The sequence below is a fragment of the Poromitra crassiceps genome, assembly GCF_964638095.1.
Source record: "Poromitra crassiceps genome assembly, chromosome: 22".
In the NCBI taxonomy this organism is placed as follows: domain Eukaryota; kingdom Metazoa; phylum Chordata; class Actinopteri; order Beryciformes; family Melamphaidae; genus Poromitra; species Poromitra crassiceps.
Window position 1 is genome coordinate 19,409,291 of NC_139647.1, and position 19,957 is coordinate 19,429,247.

At 43.6% G+C, this 19,957-nt stretch overlaps 1 protein-coding gene across 1 annotated transcript; it reads left to right on the top strand.

Moving 5' to 3' along the window:
• Positions 1–1,664: 1,664 nt before the first annotated feature.
• Positions 1,665–18,726, top strand: LOC310796478 (cell division cycle 5-like protein). The gene is made up of 19 exons (XM_083658666.1): positions 1,665–1,829; positions 2,330–2,433; positions 2,767–2,928; positions 3,409–3,536; positions 3,895–3,994; positions 4,439–4,565; positions 4,981–5,072; positions 5,489–5,633; positions 6,734–6,919; positions 7,975–8,123; positions 8,548–8,719; positions 8,834–8,998; positions 12,741–12,821; positions 14,331–14,582; positions 15,176–15,283; positions 15,642–15,731; positions 16,824–16,955; positions 17,245–17,325; positions 18,279–18,726. The coding sequence occupies exons 1-19, from the start codon at positions 1,785–1,787 to the stop codon at positions 18,390–18,392; spliced, it is 2,433 nt and encodes an 810-aa protein (XP_083514792.1). The 5' UTR covers positions 1,665–1,784; the 3' UTR covers positions 18,393–18,726.
• Positions 18,727–19,957: the final 1,231 nt, after the last annotated feature.

Here is a 19,957-nt window from a genome sequence, read left to right on the forward strand (position 1 = left end):
AGTTGTACATATCAGTTTGCATGTGACCCCCCAACAAACCTAAACACCACCAACAGTATTACTTTGTTAACACTGGATAGAACTGTACAAAGAGAGAGAGAGAGAGAGAGAGAGAGAGAGAGCTTGTTGTGTGTGTGTGTGTGTGTGTGTGTGTGTGTGTGTGTGTGTGTGTGTGTGTGTGTGTGTGTGTGTGTGTGTGTGTGTGTGTGTGTGTGTGTGTGTGTGTGTGTGTGTGTGTGTGTGTGTGTGTGTGTGAATTGTAGTAGGGTCAATTATATTATTCAATGGGACGGTGTGCAACCTGTATCAGATTTGAGAATATAATGTTATATCAACAAAAGGATAATATTGTTATTTATGAAATTACAGATATTTATTGTCAATACTGAAGATATTATTTTATTGGTGATTATGGTGCTCATTGTTACGATCTTAATATGTTAGGTATTAGGCTTAGCCCCTCCTCCCCTCTCCATTCCTTTCCTAACCTCCTCCCCTCTCCTCCTCATGCTCCCCTCGTCCCCTCCTCGCCCCACACTCGGTCAGTCCAGTGACATCACTCATTGTGATTGGTTGGTTCTTTGTGTTCTGGCTGACGATTGGTCGGTACAGTTAGCGTCAGCCGCCAAGCGCTAGCTCCCACCTCTCTGCTGCCTTGTTTGTGCATGTCTGTTGTCATGTTGATATAAGTGTTCTCTGTGTCGTGCTAAACGTGTTTAGAACATACATGTAGCCTGGTCTCATCAGTAAACATGTACATCAGTAAACAAAGTTGAAATAAAAACATCATCGCTCCTGATACACAGCTGTTGTTTGGTTTTTGGTTCTATTCAGGCATTTAATGTGGATACACATTAAATGGGGGGTCTGTCGGTCCTCCCCCCTTTTTTTTAATTAACCAATTTGTTCTTTTTCTGGATCAATTTATTGTGGAAATGTTTTTATGTATGTAAGGAAAACCCCAAATTGAGGCACCAGGTGATCATTCAAAATATAATGGAATATAATGCAGTAAGGCTATCAAGCATTCTCCTGTACTATAGATCAACTTATCACATGTAATGCTATCCCTGCTGAGTCATTACACATGACTCAGCATGACATGTAATACTATCCCTGCTGAGTCATTACACTTACATAGGCATGATTTACTCTTCTGTATTAGTTTGCGTCTTTTGTTTGGGGAGGTGACCTGATGGCTCAGATTGCACCAGAAGGCCTCATGTTCATGTTGAAAAACAGACAGACAGACAGACAGACAGACAGACAGACAGACAGACAGACACACAGACAGACAGACAGACAGACAGACAGACAGACAGACGAGACAGACAGACAGACACACAGACAGACAGACAGACAGACAGACACACACACACACACACAGACAGACAGACAGACAGACAGGCAGACAGGCAGACAGGCAGACAGACAGACAGACAGACAGACAGACAGACAGACAGACAGACAGACAGACAGACAGACAGACAGACAGACAGACAGAGATAGTCGAATAATAGATTATTCATACCATACCACACTCCATACCAGTTGGTGGCGGTAATGCACCAATTTGTTGTTTGCCAACCGCCTTAAAAAAGAAGAAGAAGCTTCTGCGCATTCTCTTTCTGCGCACGGTTTCTGCGTTTTCTGCGACACAAGTTTCCGGGTTTAGGACCGACACGTTCTCGCTCGTTGGTTTGTTTAAAGTGTAAAATAGTGAACAGTACAATCTTCACAGGTTGCTGAAACAAGTGTTGTATTGAAGGAGGAGAGCCGCCAAGATGCCGCGAATTATGATCAAAGGAGGCGTCTGGCGCAACACTGAGGTACGTGTTTACATGGCTAGCTGGGTTAGCATAAAGCTAACCGCTAACAGTAAACCAAAGGGGGAGTAGTTAGCATGGAGCTAGCTGCTAAGTTAACGGGATTTAGCCCAAGTTTCGTTCATTACTGTTGCTGCAATTATGTTAAGGGGGGGGGGGGGGGGGGGGGGGGGTACATTTTGTTGTTTAGTTTCATCCATGCAAATAGCATGCAAACTAAATAAATAAGAATAACCTAGCACGTAGTTTAGCTAACATTGCAGTGTGCAAGAATTTGCAGTTACCATGGGAGCTAAACGCAAATAGCATGACTTTACCAACGTTACTTATGCTGACAATCTCTAAGTGATAACCTAGTATGTTACTAACTGATCATGCTGAATAGTGGATGTGAAGGGTTGTAAATTGGCGAAATGGTGCTGATCACTTTGTACGTGTCTGGCTCCTTATATTACTGCCTTGTCCAATCTTTCTGCATTCTGCCGCTCTGTTCATTTATTCAGGATGAAATCCTCAAGGCAGCGGTTATGAAATATGGGAAAAACCAGTGGTCACGTATCGCCTCCCTGCTTCACCGCAAGTCTGCCAAGCAATGTAAAGCCAGATGGTGAGTCTGACAGACAGCTGGGGGAATGTACAGTATGTGATGGAGTAGGGAAGAAGACATGGTGACAACAACAACAACATGGTTTCATTTTCTGAAGCCATGACTGCTGACTTGGTTTTTCAGTGTACACAGATTAAAATATAAAACTAAACAGGGTTAACAGTAATTGACACACATCAGTCATTTTGATGAGACCCCCTAAACTTACATCTGCCTAAATGTAATGGAGAGAGCATTCTTATCTGTGTGTGTGTGTGTGTGTGTGTGTGTGTGTGTGTGTGTGTGTGTGTGTGTGTGTGTGTGTGTGTGTGTGTTCCGTGCCTCTGTCCGCAGGTACGAGTGGCTGGACCCCAGTATCAAGAAAACCGAGTGGTCCAGAGAAGAAGAGGAGAAGTTGCTTCACTTGGCCAAACTGATGCCGACTCAGTGGAGAACCATCGCTCCCATCATAGGACGCACTGCCGCACAGTGTCTGGAGCACTATGAGTTCCTGCTGTATGGTTTGATCTTATCTCTATACACCTACACACCGTGCAGAGACACTTCCACATAAAGTCTGGAGCACTGTGAATATCTCACTTACACCATAGTCACATTCACACAATGCAGTAATTTGCAGTGGCTAGTAGCTACAGACACATTTTATTAATACGTAATATCATAGGACATAGTGCAGCTCAACAATCATATCACTCGGATATTATCATTGCACTGCTGCACAGTACCTGGGCCACTATGAGTTTGTAGATTAGCAACATACAGCACACACACAGACCTCATTTATCAAATGCCTTCACTAACTAACTAACCAGTACTGAACACTACACCTCATCATCATATCATCATGTATCATGCATCATGTCTGTATTATGTGTGTAAAATGTGTGCTTGTATCACAATGTGTGTTTCTGTATGACATGTGTTTGTGTAAGTGTGATTTTAAATATGTCTCTATGTGATGATGCCTGTGTTCAGAGACAAGGCGGCGCAGAGGGACAATGAGGAGGAAGTGGGAGATGACCCTAGGAAATTAAAGCCAGGAGAGATTGACCCCAATCCTGAAACTAAACCTGCCAGACCGGACCCTGTGGACATGGACGAAGGTGCAGTAACACACTTTCTTAACACGGTCATTGATAAAGAGTAACAGACAGGCTTTGTCCAGTTTGCTTCAGCTTTGATGCCCAAATTAGCTTCATATTATTGTAATGCTATCAGTTCCAAATGACAAAATGCACCCTGATCCTTAGAAAAAACCCTTTGTTGCAACTATAACAACCCAAGTTCACATTTTCATTCACCCTAACAATGTATCCTCTGTAAAACAGTATTAGTGTGAACTCAGTTAATGGACACACATCAAATTCTTGTTTTGTTTTTGTGGATATGAGAGAGGCCAGTTTCACCTAACAGCCTCATCTATAGTCTAACATATTTAATAATGTGTGTGTCCGTCTGCAGATGAGTTGGAGATGCTGTCGGAGGCCAGGGCTAGACTGGCCAACACCCAGGGTAAGAAGGCCAAGAGGAAGGCCAGAGAGAAACAGCTGGAGGAAGCCAGGTAATATTAACACACACGCTCGGCATAAATACACTTTAAGTCTATTTACAAACCAGCTTTACTGTTTTATTTGTTTGAGTCGAATTTCCATTTCAGCAGTTGTCTGACTTAGATTTCAGCTTGCATTTGCAATTTTAGTTTTAAACTTTTCATTTTGGTTGACGTTATTGTTTTTCACTGTTGTTGCATTGTATGGAGTGTGTTGGAGATACCTGTTTTGTCTATAGTCTAACAGACAATTGTATTTATATGGCCTGAACATAATTAAATGTATTTTTTCATTTTAATAATACAATAAAAATAAATCATGCCTGAAAGTCTTCGTAGCCACTTGTAGCTTTAGTTAATTGCAATAACTTTGTTTCTAGGGATGGGAATGACTTCTTACCGAGTAGTGCAAAACATTTGCATAATTGAGTCTGTTATTCACACACACTCCTCCAGGCGGTTGGCTGCGCTCCAGAAGCGCAGGGAGCTGAGAGCAGCAGGAATAGATGTTCAGAAGAAGAGGAAGAAGAAGAGAGGCGTCGACTACAATGCCGAAATCCCCTTTGAAAAGAAACCCTCTCAGGTAAACAAATGGTTCTTTAACTCGTCAAACTAACTAAAATCAGAGTGAATCAATTTACCATTTATTAATTAGTATAAATAACTAACCAATGGAGAAATGGGTTTTGTTTTATTTTTTTCCATTTTGTTGTGTGTACTCCATTTCTTTGTTCTTAGTGTTTCTGTTATACTCAATGGAGCATTATACAGTATGACCCCGGGGGCCAAATCTTACGTTATTTTTTAGCATCTGTTTATTTATGTTTGTATATTTTGTTTTACCTGTATTGTGTGGAAATTTGTGAGCATGGAGGAGTAAAGGAGTTTTGGAATGTATTATTCACTGTGTATTTGTAGAACCTCTATAATACAAGCAAGCATGCAGCCTTTGAGCCAAACAGAATGTAGTTAGTAATGTTTTGTTTGTTTGTATGTAGGGATTCTACGACACCAGCATGGAGCAGTATGAGGGTCTGGAGCCCAACTTCAAACGCCTCCGACAGCAGCACCTGGACGGAGAACTGCGCAAGTCAGTAACATTTTACACACACGCACACGCACACACACACACACACACACACACACACACACACACACACACACACACTGTTTAACACATTACACTGTACACAGTAAATCACTTCTGGATGATATACATATACAGATGCAAACACATTAAACACACATCCATTTACATAAATATGAAATAATACCATACTTTTAGTAACATTACACCTTAAACACACACGCACAAAAGTCACACACACACACACACACACACACACACACACACACACACACACACACAAATTAACACAATTCAGCAAAAGACATATACCTCATGCACATATAACAGAACATCTGAATCACACACTCTAAATACACACATACTGTATAACTTGCGTTCTTCATTCATTGTGTGTGTGTGTGTGTGTGTGTCTCTAGTGAGCGCGAGGAGCGCGAGAGGAAGAAAGACAAACAGAAGATAAAGAAGAAGAAAGAGAGTGATTTGCCGTCTGCCATCCTCCAGACCAGCGGAGTGGCCGAGTTTACGAAGAAACGCTCCAAACTGGTTTTACCCGCACCACAGGTAACCAGTGCACACCAACCTGTATACATGAACTACCAGTGGAGCAAACTAGTCCTCTACCAGACTCATACAGACAGCAGGGTGGCAGAGGGAGTAGGGAGCCCATCGAACAGCTTGAAGGCCAAGATTTAAATACCCGTCCTGCTGAAGTGTCCTCGAGCAAGACATTGAATCCCTATCATCTACAGGGAGGCTTACAAAAGAGAGTATTGCAAAATAGATACTATTGCCATAATTGTCTCATACTATTTTTAGTTTGAGGTTACAAGTTTATTTGGATTTGGATATTCGGATTTGGATTAGCTACAGCAGGTTTAATTTATATGAACAAATGATTAACCCTTGTGTGGTGTTCATGTTTTTGTTACTCAGCCAATGTTTGCGGGTCTGGTGGACCCGCCGCATTATTGGGTCTTTAAATCAATACAGCCATAACAATTTATGTAAAGATACTTACCAGATGTTTAATTTATCCCAATTACTAGCAATGAAGAGAGCATATGGTTAATATTGATCATTTACCTCTGTTAGATCACATTTATCAAAGTGCTATCCGCTTTTTTATGATAAAATGGGAAAAAAGGAAAAAAGCTTCTCTCTCTTCAAAAATGATCTCTAAGGCCCTCTGAGCAGAGAATCTTTCCGCCATCTTGAGATGCAGAGCCACACAAAGCAATGAAGGCAGCGCAAGAAAATACAGAATGGTTCATTCATACATATAAGATGTCCGGGTCCAGTGGACCCGGACATCTTATATGTAATAGAAATGTGTAGGGGGGGTGTATGGTGTGTGGTCATTAAATATGTATTCTGATATATGTTCTTCACAGAAAATGAGCCAAAGTCAGTGAGTCTCAGTTTGAAAAATTAATTAATTGTATCATTTTTCTTTTAATAAAAAATGAAAACGGGTCCCACAGACCCGAACACCACACAAGGGTTAAAAAAAGAGGGGGAGAACCACAAATGACATCAAACTCGAGAAGGAAACTGGAACAAAAGCAACAAAAGAAAGTTGAGCCACTAAAATAAAATCCAAATTTCCCCGGTAGTACTCTGTTATTCATATTTAATATAATTATGAATATATTTCCTCACAGATCAGCGATGCGGAGCTGGAGGAAGTGGTCAAACTGGGCGTGGCCAGCGAGGTCGCCCGCCAAGCCGCAGAGGAGAGTGACATCGCCAACTCCGCCTCCTCGACCCTACTGTCGGAGTACAGCGTCACCAACTCCACGGGGCTGCGCACCCCCCGCACCCCTGCTGCCCAGGATAAGATACTGCAGGTAACACAGATGCACTCGGCAACAAACACACCCTCGCACAGACTGTAAGTGCCATACTGAACACACAAACACACACATACACTTAACTCTTTGGATTCTCAATCAAAGACACTTCTAACCAGCTACTAGTAATTTGTTTTAGGTGTATATTTGTATATTCGTTATGTTTTCATTGTATTTATCAGTGTTGACATGTGGAAAAAGTGTGTAGGGGGGCCAGTTATGCTAAGTTTACCTCTCCTGGATTAATACATAACTTTAAGAATAATATGTAATATAAATATGTAGCACTTTTACTAGTACTGCAAGACATAATAAAATAAATAAATTCAATCAATTTTGACAAGACAACATAAGATAATTGAGAAGGGGGGGCACACACAACAGATACAGCAGTAGGACTTTGGTCTTCTGGTTTCCTCTGTAGGTCGTTCCAGAGTCTGGGGGACTTCCCTTTCCCTTATAGCAAAGTAAAGGCTGGATTAAAACTTAAAATGTTCAAATACACGCTGTATAGACGGTTTTAACTTGACAACAAAAACATTCTAAATTGAACCCCCGCTCACTTCCTGTTGCAGTGTTTTCTATGGACATCAAAGAAAAAAAAAACATTAAAGTGCAGGACTGACCATTCCGTGAAAACCGTCTATACAGCTGAGCGTGCCTTGTAACTTATTTAAAACAGAAATAATGTTTCATGTTTGTTAATTTGAGTATATATTTTAACTAAAACTGTCGGCTGTGTTTTTTATGTGTTTTTTATATGTGCATTGCTTTGCTGCTTGTTTTTTCGATTATTTTTTGTAAAGCACCTTGAATTGCCTTGTGTATGAAAGGTGCTATATAAATAAAATTTGACTTGACTTGAGCGGCGAAAACAAAAGTAACAATGTCGAGTGAATATTTCTGCAGTTTGCGCTCTGGTGAAAACCGTCTATACCTTGTCTGCATACACATCACTAGATACTAACTCCCACTCTGCCTTATTGTCTTTTTGTCCCTCTCTGTCTATCTCTGTATATGAATTCATTTGTTTGTTTGTTTGCGTATTTCAGGAAGCCCAGAACCTGATGGCACTGACCAACATAGACACGCCCCTGAAGGGCGGCCTCAACACTCCGCTGCACCAGAGTGACTTCAGCGGGGTGACACCACAGCGCCAGCAGGTCCAAACACCGAACACTGTCCTCACCACCCCGTTCAGGTAACGGCCCGGAGTTATGTCAACTTATATGCATAATTATATATGACTGAAATTTACAGAGAATTAATTTGCTTTCGGAGACAAATAGACCCCAGAATTGTTTACTTTTAGTGTTTATCTGGTAAAGGAATACTAATTGTAGATCATGTATAAGTTGTGTGTTGTAGTGCAATGAACCTTTTTAAACAAATAACTTTATTAAAGAATATTTAACATTAAATTGTCAACACATCGGTGTAATCCCGCAATTAGAAATAACAGAAATCCACCGAGTGTAACACTTGTTAGAAAATAGTCTTTTCCATGAAGACACCTGTCAGTTTTGTCAAGAACTGGAGGTGGCACGAAATTTGACGGAGGTGGCTTCCCTCCGAATTATTTATGCCGGATTTTTTTTAATTTGGAGTCATTTCCTCTCCTGTAGAACCCCCGGGCAGGGTCAGGGGTCAGAGGGCATGACCCCTCAGGCCGGAGGGGCGATGACCCCACGCGGGGCCACGACCCCGGGGACGACCCCCAGCCGCACGCCACTGAGGGACAAACTGAATATCAACAGTGAGGAGCAGCTGACTGACCCTGCATACGCCAAACACATGGTAAATACGCACACCCTTTGAGTACACACTAACTACACACAGTTTAGAAATAAAAATACCAAAGAAGAGAATGAAGTAACAAATGAATAACCACCGTCTGTCTCTCAAACACAGCAGAGGGAGAGCCTGCAGCAGCTGAAGCAGGGCCTGCTGTCGCTCCCTCTTCCCAAGAACGACTTTGAGATCGTCCTGCCTGAGAATGCGGAGAGAGAGATGGAGGAAACTGAGACGGAAAGCGGCTTCATAGAGGATGCTTCTGATATACAGTCACGCAAGCAGGTAGATCTGTAACACACGCCCACACAAGCAGGTAGATCTGTAACACACGCCCACACAAGCAGGTAGATCTGTAACACACGCCCACACAAGCAGGTAGATCTGTAACACACGCCCCCACACAAGCAGGTAGATCTGTAACACACGCCCACACAAGCAGGTAGATCTGTAACACACGCCCCCACACAAGCAGGTAGATCTGTAACACACGCCCACACAAGCAGGTAGATCTGTAACACACGCCCACACAAGCAGGTAGATCTGTAACACACGCCCACACAAGCAGGTAGATCTGTAACACACGCCCACACAAGCAGGTAGATCTGTAACACACGCCCCCACACAAGCAGGTAGATCTGTAACACACGCCCACACAAGCAGGTAGATCTGTAACACACGCCCACACAAGCAGGTAGATCTGTAACACACGCCCACACAAGCAGGTAGATCTGTAACACACGCCCCCACACAAGCAGGTAGATCTGTAACACACGCCCACACAAGCAGGTAGATCTGTAACACACGCCCACACAAGCAGGTAGATCTGTAACACACGCCCACACAAGCAGGTAGATCTGTAACACACGCCCACGCAAGCAGGTAGATCTGTAACACACGCCCACGCAAGCAGGTAGATCTGTAACACACGCCCACACAAGCAGGTAGATCTGTAACACACGCCCACACAAGCAGGTAGATCTGTAACACACGCCCACACAAGCAGGTAGATCTGTAACACACGCCCACACAAGCAGGTAGATCTGTAACACACGCCCACACAAGCAGGTAGATCTGTAACACACGCCCACGCAAGCAGGTAGATCTGTAACACACGCCCACACAAGCAGGTAGATCTGTAACACACGCCCCCACACAAGCAGGTAGATCTGTAACACACGCCCCCACACAAGCAGGTAGATCTGTAACACACGCCCACACAAGCAGGTAGATCTGTAACACACGCCCACGCAAGCAGGTAGATCTGTAACACACGCCCACACAAGCAGGTAGATCTGTAACACACGCCCACACAAGCAGGTAGATCTGTAACACACGCCCACACAAGCAGGTAGATCTGTAACACACGCCCACACAAGCAGGTAGATCTGTAACACACGCCCACGCAAGCAGGTAGATCTGTAACACACGCCCACACAAGCAGGTAGATCTGTAACACACGCCCCCACACAAGCAGGTAGATCTGTAACACACGCCCACACAAGCAGGTAGATCTGTAACACACGCCCACACAAGCAGGTAGATCTGTAACACACGCCCACGCAAGCAGGTAGATCTGTAACACACGCCCACACAAGCAGGTAGATCTGTAACACACGCCCACACAAGCAGGTAGATCTGTAACACACGCCCACACAAGCAGGTAGATCTGTAACACACGCCCACACAAGCAGGTAGATCTGTAACACACACACACACAAGCAGGTAGATCTGTAACACACGCCCACACAAGGAGGTAGATCTGTAACACACGCCCACACAAGGAGGTAGATCTGTAACACACGCCCACACAAGCAGGTAGATCTGTAACACACGCCCACACAAGGAGGTAGATCTGTAACACACGCCCCCACACAAGCAGGTAGATCTGTAACACACGCCCACGCAAGCAGGTAGATCTGTAACACACACCCACACACAGACAATTCACAGTATGCCTGCTGAAAACACCTTGTTACGGTGTCACATTTTGTTAGAAATGACAGGGAATTTAAAAGTTGCTGGAATGTGAACATTTTGTTTCCAGGACTGGAAATCTTTGTGTGGGATGTGGAGTGTTTTTGAAAAATTGTAAATTATCATTAAACCATTGGAAACTAATTAAAGGAAAGTACCGTAAATTCCGGACTATAAGCCGCGGCTTTTTTCCCGTTTTTTGGCCTTTTTTGCCCCCTGCGGCTTATATAACGGTGCGTCTTATCTATGGATTTTTTCCAAAAAAAAAAAAAAATCTCTCTTTTTTAGCACTCTTTCTAACTATAAATCCACTTCTGTTTTAATTTCCTCTCTTGCCCTCTTTTAACAACATAACATAACATAACATAACACAACACAGGTAAGCAGAAAGAAAAAGACGAAGCAATCACGCCATGAATGAGGAAATGACTCACCTGCTGGAGGCTGGAGATACACGCTTGGGCTAAACTTTTACTCCGTGAAACACTATCGATTAAGTCCGACATCGCTCAGAGGTTTTGAGCAGCTTGAAAACAAGTTTGAAAACGTGCAGAAGTCCATCCACTCACTCACTAAAGAAACTAAGGCAACCGTGAACAGAGTTTATAATGCGGAAAAGCGCATCCGCGCACTGGAGGACAAAAACAACACAGTGAGTCCGAAAATGGATAAAATGCAAAATCGAAACCCTGCACACGCAGGTTGATGACTTAATCAGCAGGAGTAAAAGAAATAACATTCGCCTGATCAATGTAAAAGAGGAGCTGAGATTGGTGACATGGACGCTTTCGTGGCAAAATCCTGTGTTACATCCTGGACCTGAAGGAAGGCGAGAAACCACCAGAGGTGGACAGGGCACACCGGGCGCCTCGGCCACGTCCAGACCCCGGCCTGCCACCGAGGGCCATCTTCATCTGCCTACTCCGCTGGCCCGACCGTCAACTCATCCTCCAGGCTGCGGGGAAGAAGCCCCTCACCTGGGAGGGTACGCGCTTTTTCGTCCGGCAGGACCTCTCCGCGTTGGTGCAACAGAAACGCGCAACATACAACAGCATCATCGAGTCAATGGATATCGCTTTGGCGTACTGTACCCAGCGAGACTCGTCATAACCAGACCGGACTATCTTTAGCACTCTTTCTAACTATAAATCCACTTCTGTTTTAATTTCCTCTCTTGCCCTCTTTTCACCACACCGCGGACACTGTGTGCCCAGCGGCGGAACAAGAGCTCAAAGTGAAACTGCCGAATATCTTTTGAGTTGGACTGGTCAATAGTACTGTGAGTAACTAAAATAAAAAAATAAAAAACGGAATTCTCTCTTCTTTAGCACTCTTTCTAACTATAAATCCACTTCTGTTTTAATTTCCTCTCTTGCCCTCTTTTCACCACACCGCGGACACTGTGTGCACTGTAAAAAAAACAAAAAATACCACAATGTGTGATTTTGTCTGGGGATTAGTGACCTGACTTTTGTTTTGTTGAAATGTTAATAAATGGGAGCTTCCCCAAACAGCCATCTCTTTCCCGACAATCCCCTCTGTGCACGAAGCCTTACATATGGTAATTAAACATCAAAACACCCGCGGCTTATAGACCGGTGCGGCTTATAGAAGAAAAAAATAGTCACCTTTGAAGGTGCGGCTTATAGACCGGTGCGTCTTATAGTCCGGAATTTACGGTAATTTGGGAAAAATGCAACAAAAATGAGTCTAGGTTAATATGTATTTGTCTGCAAAGCAATTGCTGCAAGTCTCAAAATTAATGTTCAGTGTCATATCATTGGGAAAGGTTGCTTTATACAGTACATACACTTTCAGTAGTTGTGGACATTATTTAGAGCAGGGGTTCCCAAACTGTTTCATCTTGGGAGGGACCCAAAAAATAAATTTTGTGTCTCCCTGGGACCCAAATTGGGTCCCGACCCGTAGTTTGGGAAACACTGATTTAGAGTTTAATTACAGAACACGTGTGTGTGTGTGTGTGTGTGTGTGTGTGTGTGTGTGTGTGTGTGTGTGTGTGTGTGTGTGTGTGTCTGTGTGTGTTTCTCAGGCTGTGCGGGATGCAGAAAAAGAAAGGGAGCTGAAGCTGCGTCACACTTCCGTTCAGAGGGATCTGCCGAGACCTACTGAGGTAACTTACACACCTCACACCTTACCTTACATCCACTACACACACACCTTACCTTACATCCACTACACACACACACACACCTTACCTTACATCCACTACACACACCTCAGTGGGTTGATCCCCCTAGAGGTCAGTTTGCCCTGTGATCAAAGTCACAGGCAGCAGAAACAGTTGGCCTCAGCCCACATTTGTTGTTTACCGTCAGAGGGGTCAGAAGACAACACCCCAGCTGAAACCACTGCCAAGTCCAAAGTCTCTAAAACCACTAAACCATTATATTGTCTTTTATAAAGCCGTGAAATAGTGCTGATCGAAGCAATAGGTTGATTGGTCGATCGTCATAAAACTTACTGACTCATCGTTTGGGTCATTTAACAAGTTAAAAATACCAAACATTTGCTGGTTACTTACAGCTTCAAAATGCGAAGATTTGTTGCTTTTCTCTTGTTTCTTATCGTTATAAAATGAATACTTTGGCTGCTGGTCAGACTAAGTAAGGAAGTTTAAGAATCACTAATCTTTTATTATTTAGAAGTTTTTTATGGTAAATGGCCTGCATTTATATAGCGCTTAAAGCGCTTTACAATCAGTAGATAGTCTACATTCCCCATTCATACACCGATGGCGGCAGGCTGCCACGCAGGGTGCCTACACACTAGGGGTGGGAATCACCAGATGCCCACGATACGATACTGAAACGATACTTGAGTCACGATACGATAGTATTGCGATATTGCGATATATCGATATTGCGATATATACATCGGGAGCAAGGAGGGTTAAGTGTCTTGCCCAAGGACACAGCGACGGCAGCTGGGAGGGAGCGGGGATCGAACCGCCAACCCTTGCGTCATTGGCCGACCCGCTCTACCTCCTGAGCTAAAGCCGCCCCTTATAGACTACATGAACATAATAGTTAGTTGTCACCCTACCATGACAATACAAACCCATTTCTGTACTTTCAGTACTTTATAAGCCAACTTGGACTGAAGCACAAGTGAGTGAGTGATGAATTGAACCCCATGTGACCCAAATCCATCAAGAGGTCCAGAAGCAAATTGTCAAAGATCTAGTGCACTGGTTCGCAAACTGGGGTTTTTTAACCTTTATTTATACAGGGGGAGTCTCACTGAGAGCAATGCTCTCTTTTTCAGGAGTGCCCTGTTCACATTCACACACACATTCATACCTGGAAGCTGACCAGTACAACCACAGTCTGATCTGCTGGCCACTGATCAGCTCCACTGGAGCAGTTTGGGGTAAGGGCCTTGCTCAAGGGCACCTCAGTGGTGGTAATGAGGGAGGGGCAAGCGCTGCCTTTTCACTTTCCCCACCCAGATTTATCCTGCCGGTCCCGGGGATTGAACCGACGACCTTCCGGTCACAAGCTCGCTTCTCTAACCATTGGGCCACCACTGCCCTTGCGCATACCCCTGGGGTACATGGAGGTACTAACTAGACACTCATGAATTTATATCTCGCTTGATGTTAGATGCTGTATCTTCGCAGGTCAACGAGTCCGTCCTCCGCCCCCCCTCCCTGGAGCAGCTGTCTGATCTCCAAATGGCGGAAGAGATGATCAAACAGGAGATGATCACCATGCTGCACTACGACTGCCTGCACCACCCGTCAGCCAGCGCAGCCAACCTCCTGCTGCGCAGCAAAGCCAGAGGGCCCGCCTCCGCCTCCAACAACGCCTCGCACATAGCGTACCTGGACTCACACAGCTACCAGCCAGTCAGCACCGAGGACATGGAGAAGGTAACGCCCACAATCACAACTAGCCTGATCACGTGATCTCACATTCTGTCTGGATTCCAATCCATCCACAAGTGATTTCAGTTCAGTTTCGGGTGGGAGTACTAACTCCTTCAGCCAATCAGCTTCACCATATCCACTCGGAAGAACGGCCAAAACGTATTTTTCACCAAGAAACTCCGCTGGTGCATACCCTTGTTGTTGTTTAATTGTTGTTATTGAGTCTATTTTATAACTGCGCTTATGGCTAATGGCTGTTTCCTCTACTAACGTTAATGTGATTGGTTGTTGCTTTGGGAGCCGCCGTACTGTTTTGCCAGCGGCGTCCCCCCCCCCCCCCCCCCCTTCCCCGATTGGCCGGTTACGTTGTAAACTCAGACTGGCAGGTCCCTGATTGGCCCATGCGTTTTGCAATTTCCGGAAATAGCTGGAGGCCGGACTGATCCGCAGAACGAAACAACGCGAGTTCATGTGATCAGGATGGTTACCAGGCGAAATAAATCACAACCAGGTCCATCATCATGATCTCACACACAGAAATCACAGGACAAAATGTGTGAATTGAATGTAAATTTGATGATGTGTTAACAAAACAGGCGTCAGCGGTGCTGACAGGAGAAATGGAGGTGGTGAAGGCAGGGATGGCTCATGGTGACCTGAGCATGGAGGCCTACAGCCAGGTGTGGGAGGAGTGCTACGGACAGGTAGGCATCCCCGCTCACCGTCTTCACTGACCGACTGACCGTAAAGTCAGATGAGAGAGTTGTTGACTTTCTGCCTGAACAGACAAATAACATGTATTCAGCTAACCATTCATAGACGATAAACACATTCATGGGACTGTTTCACACTTTCATGTGTCAATTGCCTTATTGTCCCATAACCCAAGCTAAACTTAAATCTAATCCTAATCCTGTCTTCAATCATTTTTATTTATTTATTTTCTCTGCCCCATTTGGTTGAGAGATTGGAAAAGAACATTGTTTACTTCCCACTCCTAAATCTACCTGACTTTCCTCTCCTGTATCTTGTCTCCCTCCCTCTCTCTCTCTCCTTCTCTAGGTGTTGTATCTAGCAGGTCAGAGCAGGTATACCAGAGCTAACCTGGCATCCAAGAAAGACCGCATTGAGAGCCTGGAGAGAAAACTAGAGGTGAGAAAGCACACACATGTGTTTATTTAAACAATAAACAATAAACAGTCATTAGACATTTTCGCCGGTCTGGCATATAACCTGTATTACTGAGGGCTTTTGGGTGAAGCAGCTTCTACTGTATTTATTTTTTATCATGTTCATCTCCTCTGTCTTGGTTGGAGCAGTAAAGGAAATAAGAGGATGTTATGTATGTCCACATGCTGCAGTTTCAGTTATTCATTTCATTATGATTTTTTTATTATAATCTGCCATTAGGTAACCTTTTTCTCTAGTGGCCACAATTGTTGTACTAGCCAGTTCTGCTGTTTTAAATCAGATTTTTTTTTAGGGTAGAATAGGATCTCTAAATTATGGTTGGCAACCTTCCAAAGTGGCTGGTAGATCAAATTCACAGCCATATCCAAAATGTCTCCGCCATTTTAGTTAGTTTACCACTCTGATTATGGGGTCATTTCATATTCAGAAGAGTATGGAGACAAAAGGTCAAGTGTATCGCTGTGTATAATCTTTGTTCCTTTTACATAAATTTCCCCCACAAGTTTGTATTATGCATGTATTATAATGAGACTCCATTCTTTGCATAGTATGACCCTCCCATGAAAATTTGAATTTGAAATTCCAACATAATTGTCTCTGTATCAGTGGTTCTCAAAGTGGAGTCGGGCGACCCCCAGGGGTCTTTGAGGGGGTTCCAGGGGGTCCCCAACAAAAAAAAGTGTAATAAATTATTTTCACTTTAATTCCATCCATAAGCAACACAATGATCATGGGTTTCATACACTTTCTGTAATAAAACCTCTAAAAGCAAAAATCTTATCAGATGGGGGACTCTGGGACAGAATGTTATCAAATGGGGTTCCATGGTCTAATTTGTGTCAGTTTAGGGGTCCTTGATGTGGAAGAAGTTTGAGAACCACTGCCCTATATCACCATTTTAATGAAATAAGAGGCATCCTTAAACTGCAGCCTCCTGATCCTGGAATCGTCTTGCGAACAAAAAATTACTTCCAAATCCAACATGTCCATAAAACACTCCCAAGAAAACTGTGGCTCAAAGTACTGAGTTGGCCGCATGCGTCTTGTCTGCAGGTGAACCGCGGTCACATGACAGCGGAGGCGCGGAGAGCCGCCAAACTGGAGAAGAAACTGAAAGTCCTGCTGGGAGGATTTCAGTCCAGAGCGCTGGGGCTCCTGAAGCAGCACAGTGAACTCTGGGAGCAGGTACCAAACTATGCTGCAAACTGAAGAGTCACGTTTGCTTTTTGGAATAAGGGAGATTTTATTGCACAATCAGCAACACAGTAATCACTAGTTGGCTGCATGTTTATGTTTGAATGTGCTGCACCTAATCTCATTTCCCCCTGGCTTTCACACACTTTAGACTCCAGTGGAGTGCAGCAAATCCAGGCATGATAGTTTGTTCTTGGTAATGTGTTCCGGTTATTATTGTGGGGATATCGTATATTATATTTATTGATGATAGTGATCTTGTGCTCATTGTGTCCACCAGGTGGAGCAGGCAGCTACAGAGCTCCAGACCTTCAATCAGCTGAAGAAGCAGGAAGATACTGCTATTCCCAGGAGAAAAGAGGTACAAATACACATAGACGTCTGTATTGCTATCCAACTTGACTTGTTACTACATTCAAGTGGCTCTGTTTATTCCAATTCCTCTGCATTCATAACCATATGTCTTAAACTATGCCAAACTCTAAATGCTGCCAGTAGCGGCCAGTCAAGAAATATTCTGATACAGATCTGCAACTCTTCTATGGTTAAAGGGGGAATTATGCTCACCCTGCCGTGAAGGGCGCGTGGGTGGAGCGAGGGGCGGGCGCGTCAAATGACGTAAATTTGTTGGGCGTGGTTATTCGCTAGCTCCGTCGGGCACTCGCACGGTGCGTCATTTTTTTCCTCACAGCGCGAGCAGCGCACGGCTTCTCTCCAAACATGTCCGCTTTCGAGCCACTGAGCCCTGAACACTGAGCTGTGTTTTCGCCACATTTCTTGACCTATGTGGTAGGCTATAAACTTAGATTTGCAACTGTTCGTTTTTAGTCATTTCACCAAGTAAATGTGTTGTGTTGAGAGCATTATTGAGAGAGATTAAAAGCAGCACAGAGTAGTAGGCTATCAGGGCTGAGAAGTAAAAACGGCTTTCAGTAAAAACAAGTTTGGTGAGTCCTTCATGTGCTGATGTGCGGTCGTTTGAGAGTGAAAGCGCACTCAGTACTGCACAGAGTTTCATTGCGACTTTTCACGGGCTGTTCTCACCATTGTACAATACATGCTGATCACTTTCTGAGTATAATGGCATCACCCCCAGCGCGAGGTCTACACGGTGACTCACGGAGACTCGCGGGGCCCCACCCCCACGGAGCTTTGCTCGAGTATAAGAGCACCTTAAGTGTGTGGTAGTCAGATTTAAACTAACAAATTATAAGTATTTATAAAAGTTGACTTGAGTGTTTCATACATCCTCTCTCTCTCTGTGTGTGTGTGTGTGTGTGTGTGTGTGTGTGTGTGTGTGTGTGTGTGTGTCAGGCCCTGCGGGAGGACGTGGAGAGGCAGAGCTGCAGGGAGCGAGAGCTGCAGCAGAGATATGGAGAGCTGCTGCTCGACAGGGAGACACTGCTCAACAACGCTCAGAAATATTGATCCACACACACACACACACACAAATCACATAAACATACATACTAGATATACACACACGCAAACTGATACCCACTCATAACACAGGCATTATGGAGACTTTGCTAAATTAATGTAGATAACAAATCAGCAATACTGAGAAATGCTGACACAAATAAATTCCCGTGCTCTTCCATCCCATCGAGTATCTGCTAGAACCCTTCTGTCGTTCTCTGATTGCCATGGCAACTCCAGAGATAAGCCCCGCCTCTGCGTACTGATGTTGCAGTGATGTCACAGACTGAGTTATGTGTTCAGTAGTCTGTTGTTTCTGTATTAGTGACCAATAAAGTTTCTATTGGACAACAGCCTTGCTGGATGTGTGTGTTTTATTAGCAGTGTTGGCGAAGCTACTTTGAAAGCATAGCTAGGGAAGCTATGTGGTAGACAGTTGACTGTAGATTGTACCAACTACTTGACCATGGAAGTAGTTGAAACTACAGCAAAGCTACCCTGGGAGAAATGTAGTTTAGGAAACTACAAGCTACACAGAAAAAGCAGTTCAAGGGTGTTTATCGGAAAACTTGGCATTTTGCATTCTTGATGTTTGATTTTCAAAGTACTGTTTTCAAAGTATTTAAGGCCCTTTTTGGATTAAGTGGATCCTTACCTCTCAGGAAAATGTGCCGTGTGTTACCGACATAACAATTACTGTTTGAAAAGGTTTTAAATCCATATTTAGAACAAATCTGATATATTATGAAAGATAAAGTCTCCCTTGTTATACTAAGTGTGTTTGTAAAGTGAGAATATTGAGGAGTTTACTTTTTTCCCATGGATGAATATGCCCATTTACATTTGGCACTTTCACAGCATCTTCTGTTTAAGAAAAAGTTATGTAAACAAACTAATAATACCCAAATTTCTTTGAGTGGATTACTGGTACTTTTTACTTAACGCATAAAATTCGTTTATTTTACATGTCTTTTCATATTTTAAATTATATTAGAATATTATACAAGTAACAGGGCTGACAAGTTAGCATATTGGTTATTCTGCCTGTTTAAGTTATAGTTATGGATGTAATAGGGTTATTTATGGAGTTGTAACGGAGTTAGTTATGTGACATTCATAAACCTTTAATTCAACATTACTAATCAGAATATTTTGGAGACAGATTTATTGAGAGGTTTTAGCATAGAAGATGATGAAAAATGATACTGTGGATGTAAATGTAAGCCAATTGTTTTATTCAAAATACTGAAATGACGAGGAGAGACTTCTCTTCTCTCTGGAGAATGATAACTGCTGCCTGATGTTGACAACATGTTTGTTGAACCTATGCAGCAGACAAGTGAAATGCTCAATAAGCTGAAGAGCTTTTGATTAGTTTTTTTGCTGTCACTTTGAATGACAGCCTTTTTTTCTTGTGGCATTTTCTTCTCCTCCATTACCCACTGTGTGTATGTAACACGCATTGTAGCATCATGAACAGTAGCCAGTGGGAACCTTTTCAGTTTGCATGTGGGACACTCTCCATACATGCATTCCTTACTGTTGGTGCTGCAAGAGACCTCCTCTGTTAGCCT

What these genes read in the sequence shown, in the direction of transcription:
- LOC310796478 (XM_083658666.1), top strand. Translation starts at nt 1,785, where the DNA reads ATGCCGCGAATTATGATCAAAGGAGGCGTCTGGCGCAACACTGAG. An exon ending in GAGCACTATGAGTTCCTGCT is followed by an intron (nt 2,929 to 3,408) that starts GTATGGTTTGAT and finishes GCCTGTGTTCAG; the next exon opens with AGACAAGGCGGCGCAGAGGG. An exon ending in ATCTGCCGAGACCTACTGAG is followed by an intron (nt 12,822 to 14,330) that starts GTAACTTACACA and finishes GTATCTTCGCAG; the next exon opens with GTCAACGAGTCCGTCCTCCG.